The 26876-nt window shown below is 38.6% G+C and overlaps 1 protein-coding gene across 1 annotated transcript in view; it reads left to right on the top strand.

Annotated features, from left to right (window-relative positions):
• The window catches only part of LOC124172124 (carnitine O-palmitoyltransferase 1, liver isoform-like), a 121640-nt gene that overhangs the window by 22317 nt on the left and 72447 nt on the right, over positions 1-26876 (top strand). Inside the window, exon 2 of the mRNA XM_046551531.1 lies at positions 9308-9510. Within this exon, the coding sequence (XP_046407487.1) occupies positions 9308-9510 (203 nt within the window). The remainder of the gene's footprint in view (positions 1-9307; positions 9511-26876) is intronic.

The raw sequence follows: 26876 nt of genomic DNA, 5'->3' as shown, positions 1-26876 counted from the left end.
GAATTTAACCGTGAATTTTTATAATTCATGGGCAGCCACTATAAAATCAATCATAAATTCTGTCCAAGGCTCGTTTTTCGGTATTTTTTCTCTGATATTTGAAATGAACATCACTCAGAGTAATACTGCGAGAAAATATTTCTCAATTGTTTCATTTTTCTCTGCGGCAGTGGGTCAGTGGCGCAGCGAGGGGGGTTTTGGGGGATAAAACCCCCTCATAACTCAGAAAATTTTTAAAATTTCACTTAATTGGCTAAATGTTACTTATAGAGTGGTGTAAGGATTAATTAAGTACCCCGCAGAAAACCGTAAAACTCGCCATTTTTAACCATTGATTTTAAAAATTTTCTGAGGGAGGGCACTCCCATCTCCCGTAATCCATACCCCCTCCCCCCCAGCATTAGTTGCTTATAAAACTCCGTCTAGACTTAATTCCTAGCTGCGCGCCGGCAGTGTGGAACATTTTCATCTCGTGGTTACCAGATCCCTTGATCCATTTCGATGAGTAATTGTTCTTAGTAGAAAAAATTATTTTTTAGGTGTGTCTGTTATTGTTTTGAATGCTCTTTGCAGAGACAGTTTGCTGTTGTTCTTTCGGGGAGGGTTTTTTCACTACTATTAGAGGCGCCTTTTGGGCATTCAGTTCCTATTTTCTTTGGAAAACCACGTTCATGATATCCATTTTCAATCATAACGAGGGATAGGGGTTAAAAACGCCAGGAGGCCTCCTAGAGTTTTTAAGCCCTTCAAGGTAACATAAATTGAGATTATAATGTAGTTAATGGCATTATATATTAATCGAGGAAAACCTTCAATTGCATTAAAAATTTTAATTTACGTTACGGATCGTAACTTGTTTTTTTGTGAATTAAAATGGTTGCTGGAAATCTGTGATAGATTTTCTATGCAATGAATTAGACTATTCTATTCGTCGATTTTTTCTCCAAAGTCAGGACAGGTGGTTGTATATCGTACGACTTTAAGTCGTTTACCTCACTATATTCTATGGATCATACGGTTTCATCATTTGATGTTATCTAAGAGAGTAGGTGCACATACCTCTTCTACACATCATGTACTATCATGAACGCCTGCCGTATCTTATCGCAATATCGTTTCTGATATCCCACCGTTCCGTATTTATGTGATAATGTAGATCATTAAGGAATGCCATGTCATACTTAACGACGAAATGGCTGATGATTTGGGAAATTTGGCCAGATAGCAACCTGCTGATATGCTCCCTGTTATGTAGTAGGTAGTCAATGAAAAAAAAACGGTGGTGAGTGAGTGGGTCATGTATATTTGGAAATAAGAGTAACCATTGAGTCAAGTGCTGCCTATTAGTGTGCTGTATAATGATTAAAAATTTCTTGTCATTGTGATTGGAAATGAGTCCTCCATCATTTAATGCCATTTTTTTTATTTCCAAAGTTTACAATTTAGCCGCTATCTCATCTGCACGAAATCTCTGTGAGTGGTAATGATCGCCAGTTTTTTTTGTTACGCCTCTAGAATATCCTTATACAATCAAACTCATATCGATGAATGAAGGCGGATTGTTGAAAAAGTAGCTCTTAAATGTCGCAATTACTTGCTATAAAAATCCTTTGGTTCTCCCATTTGCATCTCTACTTGGGCCTACTATTCAATGTGAGTAGTAGGAATACGTAGAGACCCCACGTTTTGCCATGTTTTAGCGATGAGAAAATTTGATAAATGATGATACACCTATAATAACGGAAGTAAATGAATATGGTGGTTTCCTATTATTTTATTATTGTCTAAATCGAAAGATTATTACTCCTGGAGTACGTATTTCACGCTTTTAGATTTTTAAATGACGATATCTATTTTTCGCGATTAAATGAAAAGTGAAAATTTTCAAGCGCGCGAAAACGCGACGGCTAAGTATGAATGCTGGGAAAACTCCGTGTGACGTCGTTCTGGTTCCCGCTGCCGCAAGTGAGGTGACCTTGGGGCGAGGCTCTGAGCGCTGATACGATGCAGGATGCTAGCAGGTAGCAGAGTACCTTGCTAGCTGATAGCGCTTGGCTTAAGTAAGGATTATTAATACCTTATCAAACAAGGAAAACTTTCCGACCTTAGCTAGTTTTAATAGGTTATTATTAAGACACGTTTCCCCGAGTTCTGTGCCTCATGCATGCATTGGTAATCTCAGACGATGTAAAACTCCTATCCTCTCGTATAGAAACTAGGTCCCTGTGACGTCACGTGGACTAGCATCGCATGGGTGTCAATCTGGCCTTTTTCAAATGAGGATAAAATTGACCATTCCCATTCGTCTAAACCGGTATTTCTAAAACCAAATAAAATGTATATTATGAATACACTAATGGTGGATAACCAATTGCAGTCAATGCCTTTCGTTTTCTTTGATGAAGGAAACTACCCTATTGTATGTAGTGAGGATTAGTGGTCTGAATTAGCAATTTTGTCGGTTCGCAGGGTCCTTTTCATATTCACCGTTTCAAAAGTTGTACAGTATTATCACATCCATTATTGTCGCTCTCTAAAATACTAGATTAGATATCTCGTAGCTTTAATGAAGCGCTTACGGTTTCAGACTGAATGTGTTTAAGTTCAAGGACAAGAATTGTTTTTTCACCTGGTAATTCCATACTTCTTTAGTAAATTGCATCACCATTATCTATATGAATTAAATTCCAAAATAAATGATAATTACTCGTGTAACTCCTTTAATTAATTATGCGTGAGGCAACAATTCGCTGAACATTCCAGTCATACTAAGGGCTTCAGGGGATTTGATAACACTAGGTAACCCTTGCGAAAACTTTACGCTTTCACCCTATCTGGTAATAAGTTTGTTAAGGAAACGGTGTAGTTGGGTTTTATATAGAGAGGAAGGTGTACTAATCAAGAATGTGTACTTTCTTTATTCTTGTTTTCTTGCAAAAACATACGAAGCATGTGAATACAATACAGGCAAGAGAGTTTGATATCAGTGGGAACAATCATGGCGTCTGTTACTGAATAACGGCATGCAATTTACAAAACTTCTTACAAGACAATATTTGAAGTAACAATGTTGTCGCCTGTAACGTTTTGGTCGTGAGTTTCATCATCACGAGTTTTGAAACCTTTTGTTGAAGGCTAGAATAAAAAAATTGTGGATTCGATACACCTGTACATCGAGCGAGTAATCGACATGGATAAATCGAATCTTTTAAGTCAAATTAATGGGTTAATAGTGAAATTTGAGATTGAAGTAGCATTTTTCGGCAGAAGCCGGTGATTCAGTTTAAAATATAATATTTTATCTATCACTGCAGTTGCCGTATTATCGGAGCATATATACGGAATGACAGAAAAAGACGTTTCCATAGTAATATATATGATAGGAGGAAGGACAAGAGAATATTGTGGGGTCAGCTCTCTGTTGATCTGATGAACTCTCGGGAATGTGGGTCTAATTGGTTTATCAAATTGGGAAAAAAACTTTCCGATCGTTTAAATGTTTGCTTATGTTTTTTGTGAGAATTCTGAGAGGGTCAAGCAATTATTTGCTTAGTGGCAGCGTGAAACCTTCCCTCGAAATTTACGATCATTCCTTCGGTAAACATTGTTACTGTCGGGAAAGAAGCTATAATTCTTCGCGCTTTTTCGCATATAGCCATTTCTTTTACCAGAGAGCGCTGAACAAGGTAAATTGCTTATCTATACCTTTTTCTGGCGAAGGAAGGAAGATTGTATTTCACTGTGACCATAATTATTGGATTTATATTTTCTATTTTTCTCACATTAGAAACCTATGTGGTTCATCTGCCTCAATCACCTTTAACGTCCATTTGCATGTTTTGGAGGAGAAAAAGCGATCGCCTGTCAATTTCCTGTCAAAGTGTATAATATGCTGAATTTTATCAGAAAAAAATCTCCTTACGACCGCAATAATGCTAGGTAACCATCTTTTAATGGCTAAATATGTGGTCATAGAATGGATAATGTATTATTCCATTCTTGAAGTTGAGAAAAGAGTTGTACCCGAAATTGCAGCGATGTGTACCTCGCGGAATATAGGCTAAGAGATGACAATGTTAGTGGCGGTCATTCCTCGAGTTTCGAGTTTTGATAAGATATGCGTTTTTACCTTTCGAATTTCCTTCATTAAGTATTCTTTCCTTTCTTCCCTTTATCAAGTATTTTTTTTAATGTATGGAGAAAATGGCGACAATGTTTTTTGAAACCTACCGGTATAGGTTGAATTATTTAAAAGAAGGCAGTATTTGACGAAGTTACGAAGACAGTAGCCGCTGTCACGTTGAATTCCCTTCTTCAGATCGATGTAAGTCCAATTATTCTTTATTGTTTCCATGTATTATATTTTTTCCCTCTCCCACCGTGGTGAAATTACGCGTCATCGCTTAGACATTAAAAATTTATTCACATACAATGATGATCTTTTAATTAACCTGCTGTGACGTTTATACACAGTGAAGATGTATTTTTTTTGTAATTTGCGGATACTACAAGGCAAATTATTCTGCTGATTACTTACATTTTGTGATTGTGTCGTCTGAACGTGAGGGTGCATAGACATTCCGAGCCGATCGAAAGAAAAGCCTAGCCGATGAAAGCGCGCTAAAGCTTCCTATCGAGCGTTAATGCCTCGAGGCATGAAAATAATCCACGGTAGAAAGTACCTGCATAGTTAGGTATATTCTAATCGCGGGGAGTTGCTTAGGCCTGTGGGTCTGTGAACCTAGGTGTTAAGGAATTGATGCCAAAGCCATCGTGATACCGTCAGCCTGAAGGCAAGATTTCTCCCAGTCTACTTTCGCGTGGCATTGGAGAAGTTTCTTGTGGAATGAACTGAGTTCCTCCCATTAGATGAGATCTAATTACTGTCCTAGCGTGACAGGCATTACTTGCCCCATACGTACCTGCACTTGAGTCTTTTCGCGAGGTATGTAGTGAAAGTGTTCTTTAGAAATATTTCATTTCACATTTCGAAAAATATATCTTTTTTTAATTTATCGGGATGAGTTTTTCAGCTCAAAGCCAAATTATTATTATTTTCCGAAAGAAAAGATGGCATAAATAATCAATAGGCTATTTAAAGTCATGCTTTTATCTCCTAGTATTAAAAGACGGGGAACTATTAATAAAAGGACATAACTTAGAGCTACCATGGTGTTTTCAGCTAAATACTCAATGCAGGTCTAATTTGGGTCAGCAAAATTATGCACTAACAATTATCCGTAAATTCATCTCATGATGCTCGTCGAAAGTGAGAAAGCAGAGTCTATAAGTTGATGAGCGCCGTTACTCATTCATGTAAGTAATTGCGTGGTGGCGGCAGGGTTTATCATTCATGATCCAACCCATATTACGATCGGTATTACATATTTTTGGGTTACGAATCTCAGTTGTTTTTGCTGTTTTACTTTTATTGTATTTTGGATGTTGAATCGACGTTGAGTTTCCGGGAATGCTTCAATATTTTAATTTGTTCACATTTCTTAATATATTGGGCATGTCGGTTACCAAGCTTGTATTTGGTGATACCCTACCTGATCGAAATAATTATGGCTATCTTAGAAAGAAATTATTACATGTCATATATACCTTATAAAATTCAAAGATTTCAGAAAACAATATTGAGAAGTAGTTACATCTCTCCTGTTTTTCCGTGGCACTAAAGCGCTTCTTAATATAGCAAAACACGTAAGTTCTCTTAATTTTTAGGAACACTTTGTCCGTGATGATGTCTCATGCCCGCTAATCTTTCAGCAAGAGGAAATAATGCGTTGAATGCAATACTGTATCTCCAAGATAAGCCCGTCATCGACACGGGATGGCGCCAATGTTACTCAAATATTTTATATCTTTCCTTGTGACTTATTAGGTAATCGAAGCCCTTCGCAGGGAAGCGAATATTTCGGTCAGTTTATTTTTTGGATGTTCGATAATTTTTTACGCAAGAGTTCTGCTTCCCTTGCCGTCTGAAAAGTTTTACCGTTCTCAGGATTGGGATTTCTTAACCCCACGAGGAATGTAAAGGTCGCTCCTCCGGCGGGGAGGGAGAGGAAAATAAATTTCCGAGGAAACGTAATCGCGGTGTGCATGGGTGAGGGTATTGCGTGAATGTGCATAACCGCAACCGAAACGTGAGTGTGTCGAAGGATCGTTGATCCCAAAAAACCTGGAAAACAATGTGGTCTACCCGAAGGGAGTTGTAGGGGGTGAGAGAGGCATTTGGTCCGCAATTCGTGCCGATTTTAGGGAGGGCTATAGGGAGACATGTCATTACGACATTAGAAAGGCGAGGAGCAATCAAGACGGCGAGACTTTCCGGTAGTTTTTTTGTGCTGTTCCCCCTGAGAGCTGGTTATTTTAAGTGGGCCGAACTGGTAGTTTTAGGAACTCGTTTAGTGTGATGCTGCTGGCGTACTTTTGTATAAGAAGTATTGTTTGCCAATGGGATCATGCCGAACGATACGCTTGTTTCGTCGATCGGAGAAGAGAAACGACAACATTGCGGCTCGCTGTTCTCAATGCTCCAGTGTCGTCGGATCAGTAGTTGGGGTGTAATTATACCGAATGATTTAAGCAATTGATGTACAATGTGTGTTGGTTATGGAAATTTAATATTTTACCTTCATTTTCATCGGACTCAATTCAGTGGTCCACCATTTTTTGAAGGCATCTTCGTGCAATGACAGAAATGCGGAGAAGTTAAAATTTTTAATCAGCTTTGGTCTTATTCCTCGTATTTTTTTCACGTCCCGTAAGAAGAAACAGTCTTGCTCTGCAACTAGTCGGGAAAAATAGCCGTAAAGTTGAATTATTTTACTACCTTCATTTATAGATGTCTATGTTTTTGGACCTTTCCCTTGGGCTACAACCTTGTCGCGGTGGAAAGGCTTGCGCGTTCCTATGACCCCTAGAGCTGCACTGGCGGGATTAATTCTAAATTATTCCCGGTAGATCCACCCATGCCAGATACGTCGAAGGGTAGGAGCCAGACGAAAGGTCGGTAGAATAAAATAATAATAATGTTTTTGGAGAGCTCCGTGATAAAATAATTAGTCATTAATTGTAAAATAAATTTGTGAAACTGGAAATTATTGTCGTTACTTGCTCTTAAAATTTAAATGGATTGTTATTGCTTGGCTTGCGGGTCGAGTGGCTCAGTTTAAAAAAAGCTACGATATTAAAATTTAATTTTCATAATTTTCCGATCTTCTGTCAAGGTGACTTACAAGGAGCTCTGCCTTTTCATCGGAATTATTTTCGGTAAAACGGATATTCTTTCCTGAAAAAAAAAACTAAATCATCGATTAGGTTGGCCATCAACTGCGTACTCCGGAGGCCAATGGGAATATAGTAGTTGCTGGGATGCATATTTTTAACGGCCGTCGACTATTGGTTGAAAATGGATCTGGTAGTTTCCAGTGTTGTAAGTGTTCTCTGCTATTTCTTCAGTTTCATAAGTTAATAAAAAATATCGCCCTGTTTGCGAAATTCAAGGTTACATATGCATTCTAATGCAAGGCATCTGTATGTTCTCCGGATACTTTCCCAATGCAGTTTCTTCCATCGTTATATGGTTTGGTTTTCCCTTTGATACTGTGAAATGAATCAGATAGCCTCATATTATTATTATTTTATGGCGGCAAGATTAGGTTAATGCAGTCGTGAAGACACGTCTATGAATGACTTGTGGTGATGATAGGGAAATGGGATTTCTTGTTAAGTGCAATTTAGAAAAATATCCGGTGAAGTCATTGTTTCCGGTGAAAGAGAATATTTCTGTGACTTTTTCTGGCATATGCGCATGAAAGAGGCAGGAAAACGAAATCACTTCACATATCATGCAGTGGTTGGGGGTTCTCCTATTTTCGCGTCTATCAAGGAGGCAGAGCAAAGCTTTAAGGTGTATCAAACATTGAAATATTTACTGCCACATGGGGAGGTGGAAGTATATTGCCGAATGATGCGTGTTATAGATAATCCCACGTGAAATAGGTTCTATATGTGAGGTGACTTTCCTTTAGTAAATTAAAGCGTACACACCAAGGAAAGTATTAACTATTTTCTGCTCAAAATATTCCTTCATTTTGTATTTTTAGCACTTTTGAGGTAAGGGTTACCCCATAGTATTTACTTACTCTATGGTTACCCTTATTAAGTCCTTATGTTGACTATTTGAGATTTCATAAATTTTTTTTGGATCATAGCAACAGGGTTTGGTCACATAAGAAAATGATTCTGTAACTTAGTTGGCGTCTTTCTTCGAAAATTCCTTTCAAAGCTGATTGGAAAATGTATGTTCTTGTGTAATCGAGTACTATTTTTTGTTTTAATACGTAAATTTACTTTCTCCCAAATTCAATTTATGTTACTCTGCTTCAAAAAGTATTAAATTTATTAAAAGTATTAAAATCCAGAACAAATTTCATTCTTAACTCATGACTGGCGTAATTTTAATTTTGTAATTTGGTGTAAGTTTTCTATTTTATTATGTAAGATGAAAACTCGGCGAAATTTCAAATACAGAATAGGGTTGGTGCTTAATTTCTGAATTTCGACTTCATATAGCATTTAGAATTTACTTAAAATCCTAGTTAAAATTACTAGCTTGTTTCGTGGAAGTAGTTGAGCACTACACCATGATCCATTGACCGCCTATTCCCGGGTATGTAGAGGAAATTTTCTCAGATCGGAAGGAAATTTGGTTCAAGAGTAAATATTGCACTCATTGAAATAATATTTTTTCGGAGCAAATTTTTATATTGTGTTTTATAATGCCTCTCAGTGCTTACTTGCTCGAGATGCATACTGTTTTCAGAAATTTCAATCACTAGACAAGTTACGTAGCAAGATGAGCTAAAATTCATGCGCGTTAGTCGCTCTAATTTGAATATAATGCAGAGCTCCCACGAGATATCTTTTATCCTGTATTTACTTTTGGAGATGGAAATCGGTTTGAGAACTTCTAATTTTCGTGGGCCAATAATAGTTTTGCGAAATCAGTCGGCAAAAAAAAAATGTTTCGAAAAATGCTAATGACGTTTACCTGATGAAGAGGAAAGTGCCTAAATTGGAGCTGTAATATTTTAATAGATACCATCAAAATGTTGTAAAATTGCATCATTTACTCAACGTTGTCAGCCTAGTCTAGTTTAGATTCCTCATCATCGCGACTAAGTAATCAGACTTACCTGAAAACTTTATATTTTGTTGCGATTTCCGTTAGTTCCGGGCATGTTGAAGTACCACTATAGAACGTCTGTTTTATAATCCTTTTATTCTGTGTGAACAGGAATGCCCTCCGGAATGGCACGTGGCCGACGTCCACCAACAACCTCCTGGCCGTGTTCCTCATCGTCCTGGTCCTGCTGCTGGCGGACCCTGCGCCGCCCTCGAGGCCCCTCTCGCTTCGCCCGCCGCCCAACCAGCAGCCCGTCACCTTCTTCGCAAGGATCATCTGGAGGCTGGCCGACTACGCTCCCAATTTCATCCGAAGTGAGTCCTTTCTTCCCCTACTAGCTCTTTTCCTCCTCGAGGCCATTAGCTATGTACGACTTCACTTGCAGTACATTCTTCTCGTCCGGGTAATCTCCTCCATTTCCATCGTTGCCGACGTTTCGATGGAATCCTTTTCCATCGTCATCGGGGACGATTTTTTTTTGCAGTTCCGATGCATTTGCGATGATTTCATGATTAATTCGCAATCAATTATTGGTAGCAGTGAGCGTGTGATTCCCGTAATAGTACGTCAATGAATCAGCTCGGAACCTTGTGAAATTAACTCAAAAATTAGTGTGGGGTTTGGTCGATTTTGAATCAACGGGAAAAGTGCTTTTTTTTGGAACGTGAAGTATCGTAGTATTTTGTTTCATGCGCTTTTCATCCGTATTTCAACTCAACCCATGAATCCAAGGGGACTGCATGAAAGAAGCCCGATTCCATTCCATAGAAAGCCGATTTCTGTTGCCTCTTCGGACCCATTTTAATACGGATTCAATTATGTCCGCGGCGCGGTGATGATTGCAATGCGACCCACTTATATACAATATTTTGCAGCATAATCTCTGTCATTGGGAGGAATAGCAATCAATCAATTTGAGGATCAATTTGTCCGTCCGCGACACGAGTGGCGACTTTTGTAAAACCATTAAAATGCGCGGTGGGTGACAACATATTTTGAGGCTGACTTGAGGATCCTCTTTTGTAATATTCGTGCGTGGATAACCAAAGAAGACATCTCGGTATGAAAAATATGATTTGTAAAATATGGGTAGTAATTGTAAACTCCAGAATGGGCATAGAGGCATCTAAGAACCGACCCAAAACAATGTCAATTGAGTATATTAGGCAGTGGGTAGCGTTCCGTATGCGTTATTTTTTTCTTAAACGCCCTGTAGGCAGTAAGCTAAGTTTTCGTTAAGTGCTTAGTCGAATTTATCGCAATTTTGTTATAAACTGGCCCTTATAGAGTAGAACTTCGATTAATCATCACTCGGGAAAAGTTGGTCATTGCCATAGACTGATAAATTAAATTTTTTAAACAGACAATTTTCTTATAAGATTTTGCTTACTTTTTCATATTTTCTTTGCATTTTTTTGAGTTACCATTCAAACTAAAAACTAGTTATTTGTCGTGGGTGGGGAAGGCTCGTGCCAAACGCGTTAGTAGCTTCTGCTGGTGGACGAAGAAAGCAGTTGTAGGTTAACCGTATGGTACTTGTGTTCAGCATTGGTTTAACCTTAGGTCAGTTCGTAGGTGGCCCAATTCGAATGTTTGTTGGATAGTTTTACCTTTTAAGATACAAGACTGTTCTACCGCGAGAGGTAGATTCTTTTTCTTCTGTGGTGAATTTGTTTTTCAGATCGGCGTACGCTCTTCATTTCTTCAGTAAGTCCTTAGAGCATGGCCTTTTTCCATAATCCGCTCACCAATATTTTTTTTACCGAGACTTCTGAGTGCTCTCTTCACTCAAGTTCTTCCCGTTGCTACCGCCTACGGCTTCAATTTATCTTTCCCACAAAGTGTCCTTTCCTCATCGACCATGCCGATTTCCTCATAGGTGTTGTGTTGTACCTTCATTTATCCATCCTTTAACTTAAAGTTAGGAGCTTGATATGTTGGGATTACCTTCCTTAGCCACATATTCATTTCTCTCCTCATTAGCAGGTAAGTGAGAGTGCGAGGTGTGAGAGGAAAGAATCGTTTTTACGAAACTGCTCCGCATATATCTTTGCTTCATGTGATTGGCACCAATCGGTAACCCCCTTTTTCTATTTGATTGGTTTCACAGCTATCGTATCGCTTTTAAATGGGAAAACCTTGGTTGTGCTCGCGGAACGTGGGAAGCCGGCGTATATTTTTACGCACTAAATGTAATCCGTGCAGCGGACGCATTCATTTTCACCGTTCAATACCGGTGATCAATAGTTACGAAAGGCTCCTCTTCATGGCATTTCGATGCATAGCGTAAAGCGTGTTACTTCATCCAAAATGCTACTCCATTGTTAGAGAGCAGAAGGAAATTATTTGAATATTATTAAAGATTTAGACTTAGATTAACGCAGTGAATGCAAAATCTCAGGAAATTTTCTTGGGAGAGAAATGAATCAACTGAAATTAGGTCGATTGGTTTCTCTTCTCTTGATGTCCTTATGTATTTATCACTTATCATTACCTATATGCTCCTTTAATTCGAATTTTAGCGTGGAAAGGTGAAGTCAGTGCTCACCAAAGGCTTTAGTATAGTGCACACCTTAGGCTTGTGGATATCATAAATTAAGGTAGTGGTAGCCAGTTCCTTTCCCAAAGCAAACTTGTGCAATGAAGATTTTTGGTTGGGGATGATCGACCTGGAACCCTTAGATAAGTAAAATCAACTGATTTGGGCGTTACTTGGTGGAACGATGAAATATTCATGGTGAAAACAAAAACACAGTACTAATCCACAAACTTTATTTTTAATTTTATTTTATATTTAAAAGTAAAGTTTGTGGAATAGTGGACTTAGATAATTAGTTCAGCACTCTATCCTCTCGATTCCCCTCTGCTTCATGTCGTTGGACAACACTTCATGTTTCGCGCCGTTCCGTGTAAACAGCTCAAGTCAATCGTATTGAATAATGCATACCTATTCTCTTCGGCTCCTCGGCAGTTTCATCGAGGAGAAAACGTCGTTGTTCCGAGGAAATGTCATCTGTTCGTAATCATTTCTATCGCAACGGAGGGTTCTCGGGTATCCAAATGGATATATTATTGTTGAGCTGCTCCGAGGCGATGTTTTGATGACATATCTAATGCTATTTAGGGTGAGTGATTAGATGGGCAATCTTCAGGATGATCTTAAAGATTTTTATGATGATAGAGTATGTTATCGAAGCTTCGTTGCATTTCATCGAATGACTTGGTTATAAACCCAAGAACTCCATATAACGAGCGTTTATTAGGTAAACCTGAGAGCCTCTAATGCCATGGTGAATATTTTGGATTCTTCGACTGACTCCACTGCTGGTTGTATCGGATGTGCCAATAGAAAGGTCACTTTCCTTGTTGAACTCGTCGTTCTTGCCGATCAAACACGCGGTAGACACTTTTTATTACGATTAATCAGGTGAAAACACGGAACGCCTCTTCATATTACTCTCAATTTGCTGATTAAGAAATTCTTCCGCAAGAAAACACAGCTTATATATTTTAATGAATTTTTTTATCGAATGGTATTCAATGGTTTTTGCGTCTTTCGTAACGAAGTCTGTAGGTATGTACGACCGATAATAGCTTTCAGCTGGAGCACAGCGAGGTGAGTGCCACGTGGAGGAAGTATGAGGATTGTTGAATTTAATTAGAACGTTAAGTTATGCTCGTAAAAGTGCGATGGACACCAATAGACACTCGGGCTACATACCCAAGATTTGTCATTCCACCTTTAGTTAGTGTTGTTTCAATTTTTCTCTTGTGTTGTTCAACGGCATTTCGTATGTTTTGCCAAGGTTATTTAAACAAAGTAAAAACGCCAGAATTGAAAAACTCTGTTACAATTAATCTATTTTTCAATTAGAGTTGGTGCCACAATTGTTGATTTGTTCGAGGTATAAATAGTTTATTAAATTTCATTACCTTAATTAAGGCTTCTATTTCATCCGGAGCCGGAGTGCTACAATACTTATTCTTACCAAATTATGCATTTGAATTGAGTAATACACAATCCTTAACTTTGCTTGATTGTATAGGTTTATTCTTCCATCATACCTTTGCTCTTATCGATAGCCTTAATTACTTCGCCTTTCTACACTTTTTTCGTATCTAATGTTGAGACATTTGAAAATATCCTTTTTCCCATAAGCTATTGACTTCTCTGCGCAACATAAAAATTAAGCAATTTTTTCATTCTTTTTTGTCACTACAGTTCAGGTATAATTGATACCAGCGAAAAAGGGGTTTCAATACTTTGAGAAATCACGTGACGCACGAATTCGCCTGATTTATCGCTGGTGACATAATTTTTCAAGAAATTCCATTCTCTACCTCCGTTTCTGTATAAATCCAGTGCTTTCTGTATGGTATCTTTTACCAAGGCTTGAATCATTTAGAAGTATTTTAATATCCTCAGGCTTGACTCTGTAAAACTTTTTCTCTGTGGAAAGTGAAACTATTTCACTTCGTAAGGGTCACTATTTATGTTTTCTCGGGCTTCGTCTTCACTATGGGCTCCTCTCGCGTTTCGTCGCATATTTAAATCTTCGGTCAATCTTGCTCATTAAATACAAATAATGAACCTTGTGAGTTACTTGCTTGTATTTTAGATTCAGAAATGCTTGCCCCTTCATTCGACTGGCCTCTTAGTGCATATCTTTCCTGTAATACACCTTAAATACCGATGATTGTTTATCACGTTCTGATAGGCGATGATTTCTCCTTGAACATTTCTCATATTTCCATGGTAGTAGTCTGCACAAGTTGCAAACTTTCTACTTTGAACCCTATAGCAATGGAGAAAGGGATTCAGTTTTCAATTTTGGATCTCCACTCCGTATAAATTAAAAAACGAGTGACTTTCGAAGTGTCTTTTCTAAAATCAAGAGCGGAAGGAAACAGATCGTTGGGTTTTTAGGTATCAAGTCGAAACTTAATGCTGGAAACGAACAGATGCTTTTATTTTTTCTATGTTCCTTTCAAGTAGTGATCGTGGAGATTTTATTCTTTGGTTTTACGATCACTTTGCATGCCTTTCCAAGCCACATGAATGTGTTATTTGATTGACACTCGAATTTTGGGAACGTGAATGTGCTGATAAAATATTTTTCTAGTCAATGTTTAAAGATAAGGTACCTGACAGATCTGGTGTAATAAGGTTCTCTGCAATTAGTCATCATCTAAAAAAGTCGGAATATTCTCTGAATCTATGTCCGTCTATATGTAACGCCTGCATTCATCCCAAACTCCTTTTTATCCCTATTTAACGAGTATTTCCCACTCTATTTCTTCCATTCACCCATCATATCGATTGCCTCATTGTCTCACTTTCTGTAGCCTACTAGATAACCGCGGCTCTATTGTACGCTTTTACGCAAGGTTCCTGTGATCAATTCTATCCTATTACGTAGAAATTCCTCTTTTGCCAATAATACTCTCTTTCTGTTACCGTCGTACGTACTACATTGGAACTTAGAGCGTATGTTTCAACTGAGCAGTGGTTTCTTTCTCTTAAATTTCCATTTTTTTATTTCCTCTTACCTGAAGAGAAGTTTCTGTTATTAGCTGTCCGTTATTCCACGTTAAATTCACGAAATTATCACTATTTTTTTGGCATTTTAAATGCCGTTTAGTCATTTTCAGGCTGGGGAAATCTGTGTTGTGGTGTAATTTTCCGCGTTATGTTAGAAGAAAGTAAATTAAAATATCTTCAGGCATGGAAAAATAAAGATAATCAGACCAGCAAAATTCCCTGACGGTGAATCGTGCATTAATGTTAACAAAATCACATTAACGGTGAATACGTTTCAATTTTCTTGGACGTCAGTAAGACCTCGAAGATTATTTTCTAAAAGTTTCAAATACATCGTATAGACTGTTTTGGTGGCCGCTTTGGTGGATCCCTGAACGAAAAATAAATAAGTAGTCGGTAATAATCCTCATATTTTATTTTAATTAGATCGTTTTCTTCAACCCTGTGCATTTATCAAGCGGACAGTGACGCGTTGACGCGATAGACTTTGACGCGTTGAAACCGATCGGGCTATTATAACATTTGTGGAATATGGACAGATATTGAATTATTGCCCGATCACAATGCGTCGGGTAACGAGTAATAAAAATACTTTTGATAAAATAGAGAAGATTGGCAGAGTATAAGTAATGCAGGGGTTTCTGTATTAATGTATTCGTAAGTAGGTCACTACGACTAGGAAAGTAACGGAGGTAGTGGCCTAAAAATACACCCGTGGGTACCAAAGTGATAATTTAAGCCACTGTCTCTGCCTTTTTTCAATTCCATCTGAATTTCAGCCCGAGCGATAATTCAGATAAGTCATTTGCTCGATAAAATGGCTACATTAACCGTTATCATTATTATTCGTTTTCGCTACCATTATCATTCGTTTTCCCGTCCTCCTGTCTTGCCAATGGATGGCTCTGGTGACTGGGTTTTAATGCCGAGGTGCGTGTTCTCACTAGTTGTCTCATGCCTTGATACCCTGGCTGAGCCGTTATTCATTTAGTGTGGCCTCCAAGCGAGGGAACGTAAATGCGTCCCCGGCGGCCACGCATGCAACAATTAACCGCACGTCACTGCACCTCGCAACCTCTTCTCCTTTTTCCTACACTCTCATGGTCGCCGTGCGCGCCCCGCGGAGGCGCTTGTAGATAAATAAAGAGACACGCCGCTATTTGTGCCGCCGCCCGTGGCGTCACCACGTGCGCGAAAAAAGGATAGTACCTATGCGAGCCCAAGGACTAGGATAAAAGCTTTGACTGCGTGTGTGTGCTTTATCTGTTGGGTCATGTTGGCTGCGCAAAAGAAATAACCTCTCTCATTGACAAGGGAGAAATATATTTTTAAATGCACGCTCAGATTAGCAGTTCTTTCTTTAACATTTCTTAGGCCTCACCCATATTGATTCCCTCATATATGTTTAATAGGTGTCTTGCGTAATATTACACTCCGCTTTTTTTGAATGCGGAAGATAATGTTAATAGAAGTTCTTGTTGTAATTTTTTAGGGCTGAATCTCTCTCTCTCTTTCTCGAGTATAAAATTATCTGCATCTCCCTTGAAGTAATAAGTATTCGAATTATTTTATAGTCAAAATCAAGCACGAGTTTACAGTAGAACAGAGAATCTCAGAGATTTGAGAAATCAGCAGGCGTAGAAGTGATATTAGCGAGAGAATGAGACCCATTTTCTGTGTCTCCACGGGCGTTTTCCTCTCGTCGGAATGCTTTCTTTTTCAAAAGTGCTGGATGTAAAAGGGGACTGAAACATTGTTCCCGATTTCACGCCTTAAAACATATGTTTAAAATATTGGTATTCTCGCCATTTAGCCGATTCAGTATTCCAAAGGGCTGGTAGCACAAAGTATATTTCATTTCCTTGATGTATCCGTTCTGGTTAAAACTCGTCGAGTCTTCATTTTGAAAAACATTCCTTAATAGTATATATTATGTCAATTAAAAGAATATTTTCTTTACTTTTACAGAGTTGTACGTTAATTTTTATCTTGTTATAGCAAAATTATTTGTCGCCATTTACGAAGAAAGAAGTGGACCATTAGCAAGACAAATAAGACGCAGAAAGAAATGTCTTGATTAATCTAAAATAAATCTTTAAATATTTATATGATATTTTCTTTAATTAAAAAAATATTTACATCTTAATAATATTAATGCATTAAGACAGAAACCCCTTTTAAAAAATTAGTCCTCCCTTACCCAATTTCGAACCAACAGGCATTGTGTGTATAATTATCAAGAATGTCATTAAAAGTGAGCGGAATAATTGAACAGTAACAAGGGTCGTAAGTTTCGTTGAAAGACTCAAAAAAATTTTATTTATCTGAGAACCGGCATGCCTCCAACTCGAATTTGGTGTCATATAGCAGTCTTCTTCTGAATTTATATTTTTTGTGAATGGAAATTTCATGTTTCCCTCCAATTTATCCATTTCACGTTTGCCCATTTTAACGCTTATCTAAATTCTTACCCTACAACCGCCATCCATGCTGTTGCCTGATCAACAGTTGTCTGAGGCTACAAGTGTCGCGAAAAGTATAAATCTAAAGTTATCGACTCGTGCTCGAGATCGAGGGGAGTGAACTCGTCATGAGATACAGTCTATTCTTGGGGGAGAGGTCTTAAAAATATTGTCATTTTTTATCCTGCTTTTTTTTATTGATTTTTTTACTTGTTTGTTATACACCGATTGTTAGTGAGTGCTCTGTGAGAGATAGGAATGGAAAGAGTTCCTTTGTCACTGTCACTACATTTCAAATGAAACTCGGCTACAAACTCTATTACAGAAATCGATCAACATTAAATAAATTAGGGGTTATGTTTAAATTTTAATAAGAAATCGATTTTTTTCTCAATCGATTCTCAGTTCAGTAAGAATACGATTTGAAACCAATTTTGACTCGGTAAATGTTTATAACCTGTCCGTTGCGAAGCTACTGAGTGATACATAGTTTACTGTGAATGACCCTGGTGGTAGGTGTAATTTGTCAATTGAGAAATTTGATTGATCACATAAGTATTTTTGCGCAGTTTAATGAATCGGATATGTTGGTAAACTGAGGAATTGTTGACTAAGAAGGGGTACTTGAATGCGGAAAATGAACAAAATTTACGGAACTGCATCTGTGCCCTATTTAATATTCCACACTGTCGCCATGCTGTCGTGTGCTACTTAATTCACGAGTGGGGAACGACCTGCCTTGTTTAATTTAAATAATTAGTCTAGTTAAAACCAATGTAGGATGTCAATGTATCTTCATTCGTTCTCGTTCGTTCTTCGTTGAAATCGTTCACTCGTGATGACGAAGTTCCGTGAATATTTAATGACATACTGTCTCCTGAGCCAAAGAAATAACTTGTTTTAAGAGATATGCACTTGCACTTTCCACTTGCACATTAAAAACTTGTTCTTTTATTATCCTTCGCCTTAATTCATTGATACTCGACCTCAACTGATAACGGTAATGTACACGACCTGTGCTCAAATGGTAACACTCCTCGTATCGTACGTCAACAATGCATACAATTATCAGTTTTTTCGCCAACATCTGCGAGAAATTGAACTATTTCGATTAGAATTAGGCCAGCGCTGATCAAGAGTGCTAAATATGTGCATTATTACATTTATAATTGTTTAAAATGATGTAATGATATTTCATGAAAAGGAGTGGCTTGATTTTCCTTGTTTCCTGTTTGGTACCTTTTTATTATTTGATGAAAATGGAAAAGAAATAATAACAGTATAAGTTTTTAGCGACATATTATTTACTTTAGCCAATATTAATTAGAGACTTGAAATACAAAAAAAGGAGTTTCTGGATTGTGTAGTGACTGTTGCGAGCTGCCATCTACTCATCCCGAGGAGTCGGGTTCAAGTGTGTGTGATGGATTTTTATTCATGGTAAACTACTTATCCATATTTATGTATTGGCCACTTCAATTTTGTTCGGACAGGCGAGGGTAGAGCTCACATCAGAATACGCTACTGGCGAATGAGGAGTACACATTCAGGGTAAGAAAGGACAGTTCCTCTCCTTGGAATGCATCACACAATTAGGGATTTTGGGGAGGGGGGGGGAGGGGGTTGGCCGAAGGCTTCTCCCGGGACCATTGGGTGAATCGAATCCGAAGTCTTTCAACCCCTCGGGGTTTCCTTTTAAAACCGAATCTTAAATCTACTAAACTTTTTCACTTCACCTTCAGAAGAGGCAGGGATTTGAATGAAGTGTTTGAGTGAGAAGTCTCGACGTTGTGGGCACCACCAATCCTTAATGTTGTGAATGGATCTCGAAGAGAGCAATTGGCGTGGCCAATAAAGGTTCGGGGAAGAAGAATATCGCCCTCTCATAGTGCATAGCGAGGTAGGTACCACTAACGATGTCAGCACTTTATTATTCCTGTAAAAAGGTAGAACCATTCTATGAATATGAGGTGACTCTCAGATCATTTTAATCCCAGTTACTATTTCCGACTCTCTTTTATAGGCAAGGAAGTCGAAAATAGGCGTGAGTGTTAGCTAGGACAGAAAACGATAATCCATAGGCTGTGCTTTTACCCTATTTATGCGGACGAAAGGATTGTGCTAGAAAACCAGATTGGACCCCTAGTCACAGAGGTAATCGAAAAAAGAGTAACGAGAAGGATGCTACTATAAAAAAATAAATGCTTCGGTCAGTAGCGAAACAATCTACCCACCAGGCCACCGCGCTACACATTTTTTTTATGAATGGCGATAATACCCACTTCTCCAGAGACTTGTCCGCGGTAATTGCTCCGAGGGGATCGCATGGAAGGAGATTATCCCCGCATCTCTTCCGCGGCGGGGCTGCTGACCTACTCCCGGAGAACGATTTGAGGGGGAGAGAGTGCGCGCGCGGAAAAATGTGAACTGTGACGTATCTCCCACACGTGACTGGGGGGTGGGAGGCCTCGGGTGATGACGACACGCGCGGCGTGCAGCCTACCACGAGGTCCGCTAGCCAAATGGACGAAGAAGAAAAAACAGCATGCGGGGGGGAGCGGTTTATGTTGTGTCGACACCTTTCCCCCCTCCCTCCATCACCTCAAAATCTCCCGCGACCCCTTCCCCCATCCTCCTCCTCCCCGGTTGCACTTTCGCCTCCACTCTCGTCCCAATGGGAGTTGCCAAACGGGGTCGCTCTCAGTTCCCCATTACTTATTTGTGCAACATCGTAAGATCTTAGGTGGAGGATTGCTAATTATAGTCTTCCATCCCGGAGATTGTCTCGAGTGTGTTGGATATTTCGTGCCTATGCGTGGCCAATCCCGCAACCCGGAAACCAATGCGGGCTGGAGCCGCTTCTCCCCACCCCACATTAGCCTGGAGGAGAGTGCAGTTTTATTCTCCCGCTCTTGCGGTAATAGGAGAGTGGGCACGAGAATGGGCTCGCTCGGGAGGTGGGAAAGATGGGAATGTATTAAGATTCATCCTTTTCTAAAATTTTGAAATACCTGGCTGGTAGCTATCTCCCATGCGATTCGATCCTAATAGGGTAGTTTCCTTCATCAAGGAAAACTAAATGCATTGATTGCTATTCGTTACCCACCATTAGGGTTTTCATAATATACAAATTATTTGGTTTTAGAAATCCCAGTTTAAACGAATAGCAATGGTCAATTTTAACCTCATTTGAAAAATGCCAGATGGGCGCCCATGCGATTCCACTTCACGTGACGTCACAGGGACCTAGGTTCTACACGAAAGGATAGGAGTTTTACATCGTCTGAGATCACCAATGCATGCATGAGTCACAGAGCTCAGGGAAACATCTCTTAATAATCACTTATTAAAATTGTCTAAGGTCGGAAAGTTTCCTTCGTTTGATAAGGTAGTAATAATCCATATTTAAGCCAAGCGCTACTTGCTAGCAGGGTACTCTGGTACCTGCTAGCAGCCTGCGTGGTATCAGCGCTCAAGCCTCGCCTCAAGGTCACCTCACAGGACGGTAGCGGGAACCAGAAATACGTCACACGAACTTTTCCCATCATTCCTACTTAGCCGTCGCGTTTTCGCGCGCTTGAAAATTTTCACTTTTCGTTTAATCGCGAAAAATAGATATCGTTTTTTGAAAATATAAGAGCGTGAGATGCGTACTCCAGGAGTAGTAATCTTTCGATTTAGGCAATAAAAAATAATAGGAAACCACCCTATTCTTAGGTTTGAATTTAATGCATTAATTCCCCGTGAAAGAGGATTGTCACTACCGCTAGCTCGGCATTTTTTCCTAAAGTAATGCTTGTTTTCAATTCATGCGATCATTTTGAAATTTCCAGGGTGTATGGGGTAGACCCTTGCCAACATGAATTTTCCCTCGAATTTGAAAGTTTTACCTCCGTATTTTCTCCGAGGACGAATATATGCATTTGAAATGCAGCATGCATAATGTCAAAGAAGAAGAAAAAAATAGACTGGTTGAATGGGAGTTTTAAACCTTGTTAAAGCTTTTCTCGACACCAGAGGATGAAATAATTTCTTTTGTATCAAACCAACCAATATCGCCGGCCTCAGTGGCGGCGAGGTTAAAGTCCTTGCCTGTCACCGAAGAGGTTGCGGGTTCGAGTCCCGCTTGGGTAGGTAGCCCCTATCTAGGGCATGGATGTTCATCTACGTTTGTTTGTGAAGTTATAAACCACGCTGTAAAAGGGTTCTGTTTTCGGTGGTACGGTGGAATAAAAAAAATAACTCTAGTCTGGGAAGCTCTAGTCTAATGGCAGGGCCACATTCTTTCCCTAGTGTATCTCGCACTGTGTAGGTTCTATTTTGGTTTGATGTCTGAAGGCTTAATCCTAGATTTAAACCCGGTGCCCTTTGCTACTACATATTAGAGAAGCTCTTTGCCATTTAGACCACCACTCTCCACATCGATAGCGTACAAAAATATATTAATGTATTATAACCTTAATTTTTCATAAGTATAAAACTCTTATATGAGTTTTAGGGTTCTTGATTGTTTAGCTTTGTATTGAGCTGCTAATTACTGTAACTACTCGTATGCTAATATAATCCTCCGCATTTACACATATTAAAGAAACGTTGATGCCATTCGTAGAAACATTATTATTTAGTGCGAGGAAGTAAAATCAAATTTCAGAAAACAATTCATAAGAATATAATTTAATCGTTTTCTGCGCACGTTCTTGTGAATACATGAAATTAAAGTTTCAACTGCATTTTTTTAAATTGGAAATTAAAGTTTTCGGTCTCATTAATTTTTCACTAGTTTTTAGAGGTATTATCTTTTAGATGCTTGGTGAGGAGCAGGGCGGACTAGATGACCATTATTGATCGCTCCGTACTACCGATCGATGCCACGAATTAACCACCGATCGTAGTTAATAAGTGACATCAGTTGTCGTGCAGAATGTTGGTCAATCAAAGCTTATGCAATCAATAGATATGTTGTTTTCTCAATCGCAAAATTTTGACCCGTGAATGTTGACCCCTCCCTGCATATTGCACTGTATCCGGGACTTGAAGACTACGTTAGAAATACTGACACATGATGGATGATCAGTCTGCTCATTGGATATAAATGAGAGGCCAGTGGGAATGCTCTATAAATACCTCTATTTTGCTCTTCGCTGATACATGGGAAATTATCGATCCTTAACATGAACCTGGGCTATAAACTATGAGCAACTATGTTATTGATGATCTATTACGTATTCATTCAATCGATTACATCTCGAAAAGGTGAAACATTGATTGTTTGAAAATTTTATGAAAGGAAGCTCTCTCTGATCAGCGAATGTCCAAGATCCATTTTTCAGATGTTAGAAATGCATGAGTCATTTCCTTTAAGGTAATACAGGTGTTTTTGTTTGTCGTTGTGAGAGTTTTCATGTTCTATTTTCTTGAGTTTGTATCCAGCCGGACCTACTGATAGTACGCGTAAAGAATTATCTTTATTGCAGACACGCCCGTTGATATTAAAAGGTATGAGGTTATTAATCTGATTCAGCGTGCCATGCGTTTTCTTGGTGGAGAAACTAACATTTCCACATGGTTAGGATTTTCGACGTTTCATGCAGCAACTATGAACCATATTTTTGTGACACGATCCTCGAAAAGGCGATAACGGGGGTAAGTGGGCAGAAATTCAGAATTTCTAGCCGAATTAGGTATTGCAAGACTACTTGGAGATAGTAATAAAATGATTTTTTGGAAATTAATCATTTCTATGTTTAAATAAAATGGTGCAATATGCGCTTAATAAGGAGCTGAGTTACGACTGAAGTAATTTTCAATGCGCAACTATAAAAAAGAGATATGAAGGAATTTTTACATTCCTCACTACATAACTTGATCCATAAATTTTTGGAGAGTAATATTTCAATGTTTGCTATCCTGACTTCATTAATTATGGATTTCGTCTTCTTACGCTTGTTAATAAGAGTTCGTTTATATCTTTTTTGGGCGTCTTTAGATGCTGACGTGTCGTAATTATTGCATTTTGCATCTATTTAAGCACTCATTTCACATTGCCTCTACTGAGGAACTTTACTTATAATCATTGGATAAATGCAGAATATTATTATTTCTTGTTATTTATCATTGTTTTTTGAAGAATATTACTATTTCTTCTCGTCATGATGTTTGGACACCTCCACCTTGAAGGTGTACAAACATCACTACGAGAAGAAGTAATAATATTCAGATTGGGGAGGAACACAAGAAGGTCTTGGGTTCCTCCCCTGTATGACTTACTCCTTCATCCTATCTATCACGAGCGTACTCTTGAGACCCTTCTTAGATTCCGTATTTCAACATACCAGTGATCATTTATCTCCTCATGTTTCATTCTTCGACTTAAAAAGGGCATCACTGAGTCTGATACTTCTCTCGACCTTTCCTTTCCCTCTTGTTCTCCTGTCCTCCGATGTGACGCCGGCAATCAATATTCATTCTTTTTATTCGCATCTCAACTCATAGGCGTTCACTTTGTGTAAATGAACTTTTCGTTAAAGGAAGAGTTCTTTAGATGGCATCGTTGAAAAGTAATTGAACAGTTTTTTAATGTTGAAAAATGTTTAAGCTGGTGAAAGGTGTACGCTTTATTATTATTTTACTCCGTATTTCTATTATTTTTCCTCTTCTATTCTTGACCTTGTTTAATACATTTTATGATATTTCTTGGAGTTTAGGTCAATGTAAAACAAGTTATAGCCAACGTTTCGATTTATTTAAAATCATCCTCAGGGCTATGAAAGAGAAAACATGAACAATATAAAATACAAAGATGACAACGATATACAGTATATTATATATATATATATAAGAACAGAATAGAATACACAAAAAATTTTGACATACCTCTTAACTTTGACATATTTATTGATGTTGTGTTACTAAGGTATTGCCACACCTAGTTACTATTAATTTTGATTAAAGCATTCTGCATTTTGATTAAAGTATTTCTGCATTCAGAGAGGAATTTTGAAATTATAATATGTCATATTCCAGTGATTAAAGCTGTATTCAGTAAATAATAACATTTTGTTTTCTCCTTCTCAATAGTGCCGAAGTGGGTGTTGATTTAGCTCCTTTATTTTTATCACGAGGACAAAATTACAATCGGAAGTCGCATAAGCTATTACTCCGTAGAGTAATTTATCCACCAACATATGAGCAAAGTAAATAACATAAAATAGACTGTTATTTGAAAATGAAATTGACTAGCTTGTACAGGCTCCAGGTATGTATACATTAGGTCGAGAGTCATCTTCGAGCATTATTTTCATTTTATGCCTTTCATAGGTCAACGTGTCACGAGTAATATGCTTCCATGGAGAAATTTATTCTGCCTACCATTGTCGTGGTCGTCAAAGCTACTATACTGCGTAGTATTGGATGATTCTTCTCTATGACCGAAAGCGTCGGCGAACAAAGCACTTGCGTCCTGCTTCGCGTTGTACGTGATTATAAGAATTTCCGAAGCTTATTGTTCGCTTTGGTATGAGCTTATTTATATTGCTGCCAATTTTGCTGGACACTCTAACCATAATAAAAATTTAAATGACCATAATATTATATCCTTTGTTTAAATTTGTGTATTTCAAACAAGATAATGATGCTTTTTAATTTTAATTCTTTAAAATCTTAATTAACTTAATAATTAGTTTTTCCATGTTCTCATAGTTGTTTTTTTTACAGTAAATGAATCGTAGGTATGGATTGATTCACGCTTGAATCGAAGCCGCCAAACATGTGTTAGGTGTTGGCAAGGCTATTATAGGTTGTGGTTTTCTTGTTAGTTATTCAATTGCTTGATATGTCTGACCTCAAGGAATCACTAGTGCCTAAACTGTAGAACCATTAACTTCCTATTGTCTTGGATGATGATTGGGAGAGGTGGTAGAATAATCGGGATATAAGAATATTCCAAACTCTCACTAGTATTCTTGATAATGTTCATAATTCGCTTACATTAAACAATGTATTATTATTTATGCCCTTAGTCAGTTATTTTAGATTGCTTCAAGGACTCAAAGAACCTTTTTTCACTCCTTGCTCCCTTCGGTCTAAAACGTTGTCCACGCAGGCGAGTGCCTGGCTCTGATTCATGCGATTCCCTTCGTCTCCGCTTCTAACTTCCCCCGCTGTCCACTGCTCTCTTCCACTCCCGTTTGACCTTGAGTGGTCGCGACGTAAACATTGCCGAGTGCGACAAAATCTTCGGTTCCCTAGGGCTGTTTTCAACCGCATGAAAGGCCGCAGCGATCATTGCGCGTTTGCAATATTAAAAATAAAGTTAAAGATCGTAGTAGGTAACATTACCTTAACTTAAGATTGGTCAACCATTGAAGAAATCTTATAAATGAATCAAGAGGTTGTTTCCGCAGTTCGTCTTCTGTAATAGCAGAGCGGAGCGCCGAGTGAACTTTAAACATTCCTTGCATTGTAGTAAAGAAAATAATTGCGTTTTACGAAGAGAATTATAATGGATACGATAAGCCTAGTGTACCCTTGAATTAAAATATGATAATCCCAGAATTTTTGCATCCGATTTTGTTTTCACAAAGATCGCGAAAAACATCGAAGATAGGTAAAACGCACACGCGGATAATCCACTGCGATGGATAATGTGCGCACGTAAATCGGGAGTATACTGTATCGTTGTTTCCCCGTGAAATGTCATGGTATTGAAAATGTCTTATTTTTGATTAACGTTATCAAGATTATCAATGTTAGCAAGAGCCTGATGGTGTTTTTAACAACGATATCCGCCGTGTGAGATTTGTAAAAATGTGAGAGTAAATGTTAGTGAATCATTTCAGCATAGTAAGTTTAGCGTAAGCAGGGCTCTACGTGCAACTGCACTCTTATGGATGATAACTCGTGACGCTGTATTCATTCGAGTCCATTAATCCCCGAGATGCGTTTCGAAACACTCATGAAAACAGTCCTTGGGGGCCGGAAGCTGTGTCACGCGCGACCCGTCTAATCGCCTCTCCGAGGTCTCCTCTCCCTCCCGAGTCTTCTTCGCTCGGAGCGTGTAGCACGCAGGAGGCGCGCGCGGTCTGTCGCGATTCATAGAGAAGTGCACGCACTCTACCAATGTGGCAAGGGCCTGCGTAGTAACGGGAAGACACGCATTTGATCACTTCTGGTGGATACTCGAGGATAGGTATTCTTACGCAAACAGGTTTTTCATTTCCATTCAAATCCCTAACACGTAGTCGAGTACCCACGTATTCGTCTGTATTGCTAGTCGATAAAATGGACATCAAAAGGAGTACCTTTATAAATACTTCACGACATGAGGAAGATACTCGAATAGCTGCGTGAGCACTCAATAATACAACGATGTAACTAGTTTTTTTGCGTGAATACTGTTTCTTACCTGTGTATTCGTCTCAGCACTTGGGCTCCCGAAAGAATGTGTGGATCGTGGAAGTTTATTCGGGGTTTCTATCGAGTCATGTTCTCTATCACGGCCGATGTTTCGATGAACGAGTCGTCCATTGTTATCAGGGCGTGAATGCATGGATACTCAAGTGTCTCTTTAGATCATCCTATGCCTGTAATGGTAGTCAAGTATAATCTGGGTACTCAAATTCTTGCGTTTCAGTACATTTGGCGCAGTTCCAGCTTGTGGCAATATGAGTAAGCAATT

Source organism: Ischnura elegans, chromosome 1, assembly GCF_921293095.1.
Source record: "Ischnura elegans chromosome 1, ioIscEleg1.1, whole genome shotgun sequence".
Lineage (NCBI taxonomy): Eukaryota > Metazoa > Arthropoda > Insecta > Odonata > Coenagrionidae > Ischnura > Ischnura elegans.
The sequence above is the reverse complement of the archived record's forward strand: the minus strand, read 5'-3'. Positions and strand labels throughout refer to the sequence as shown.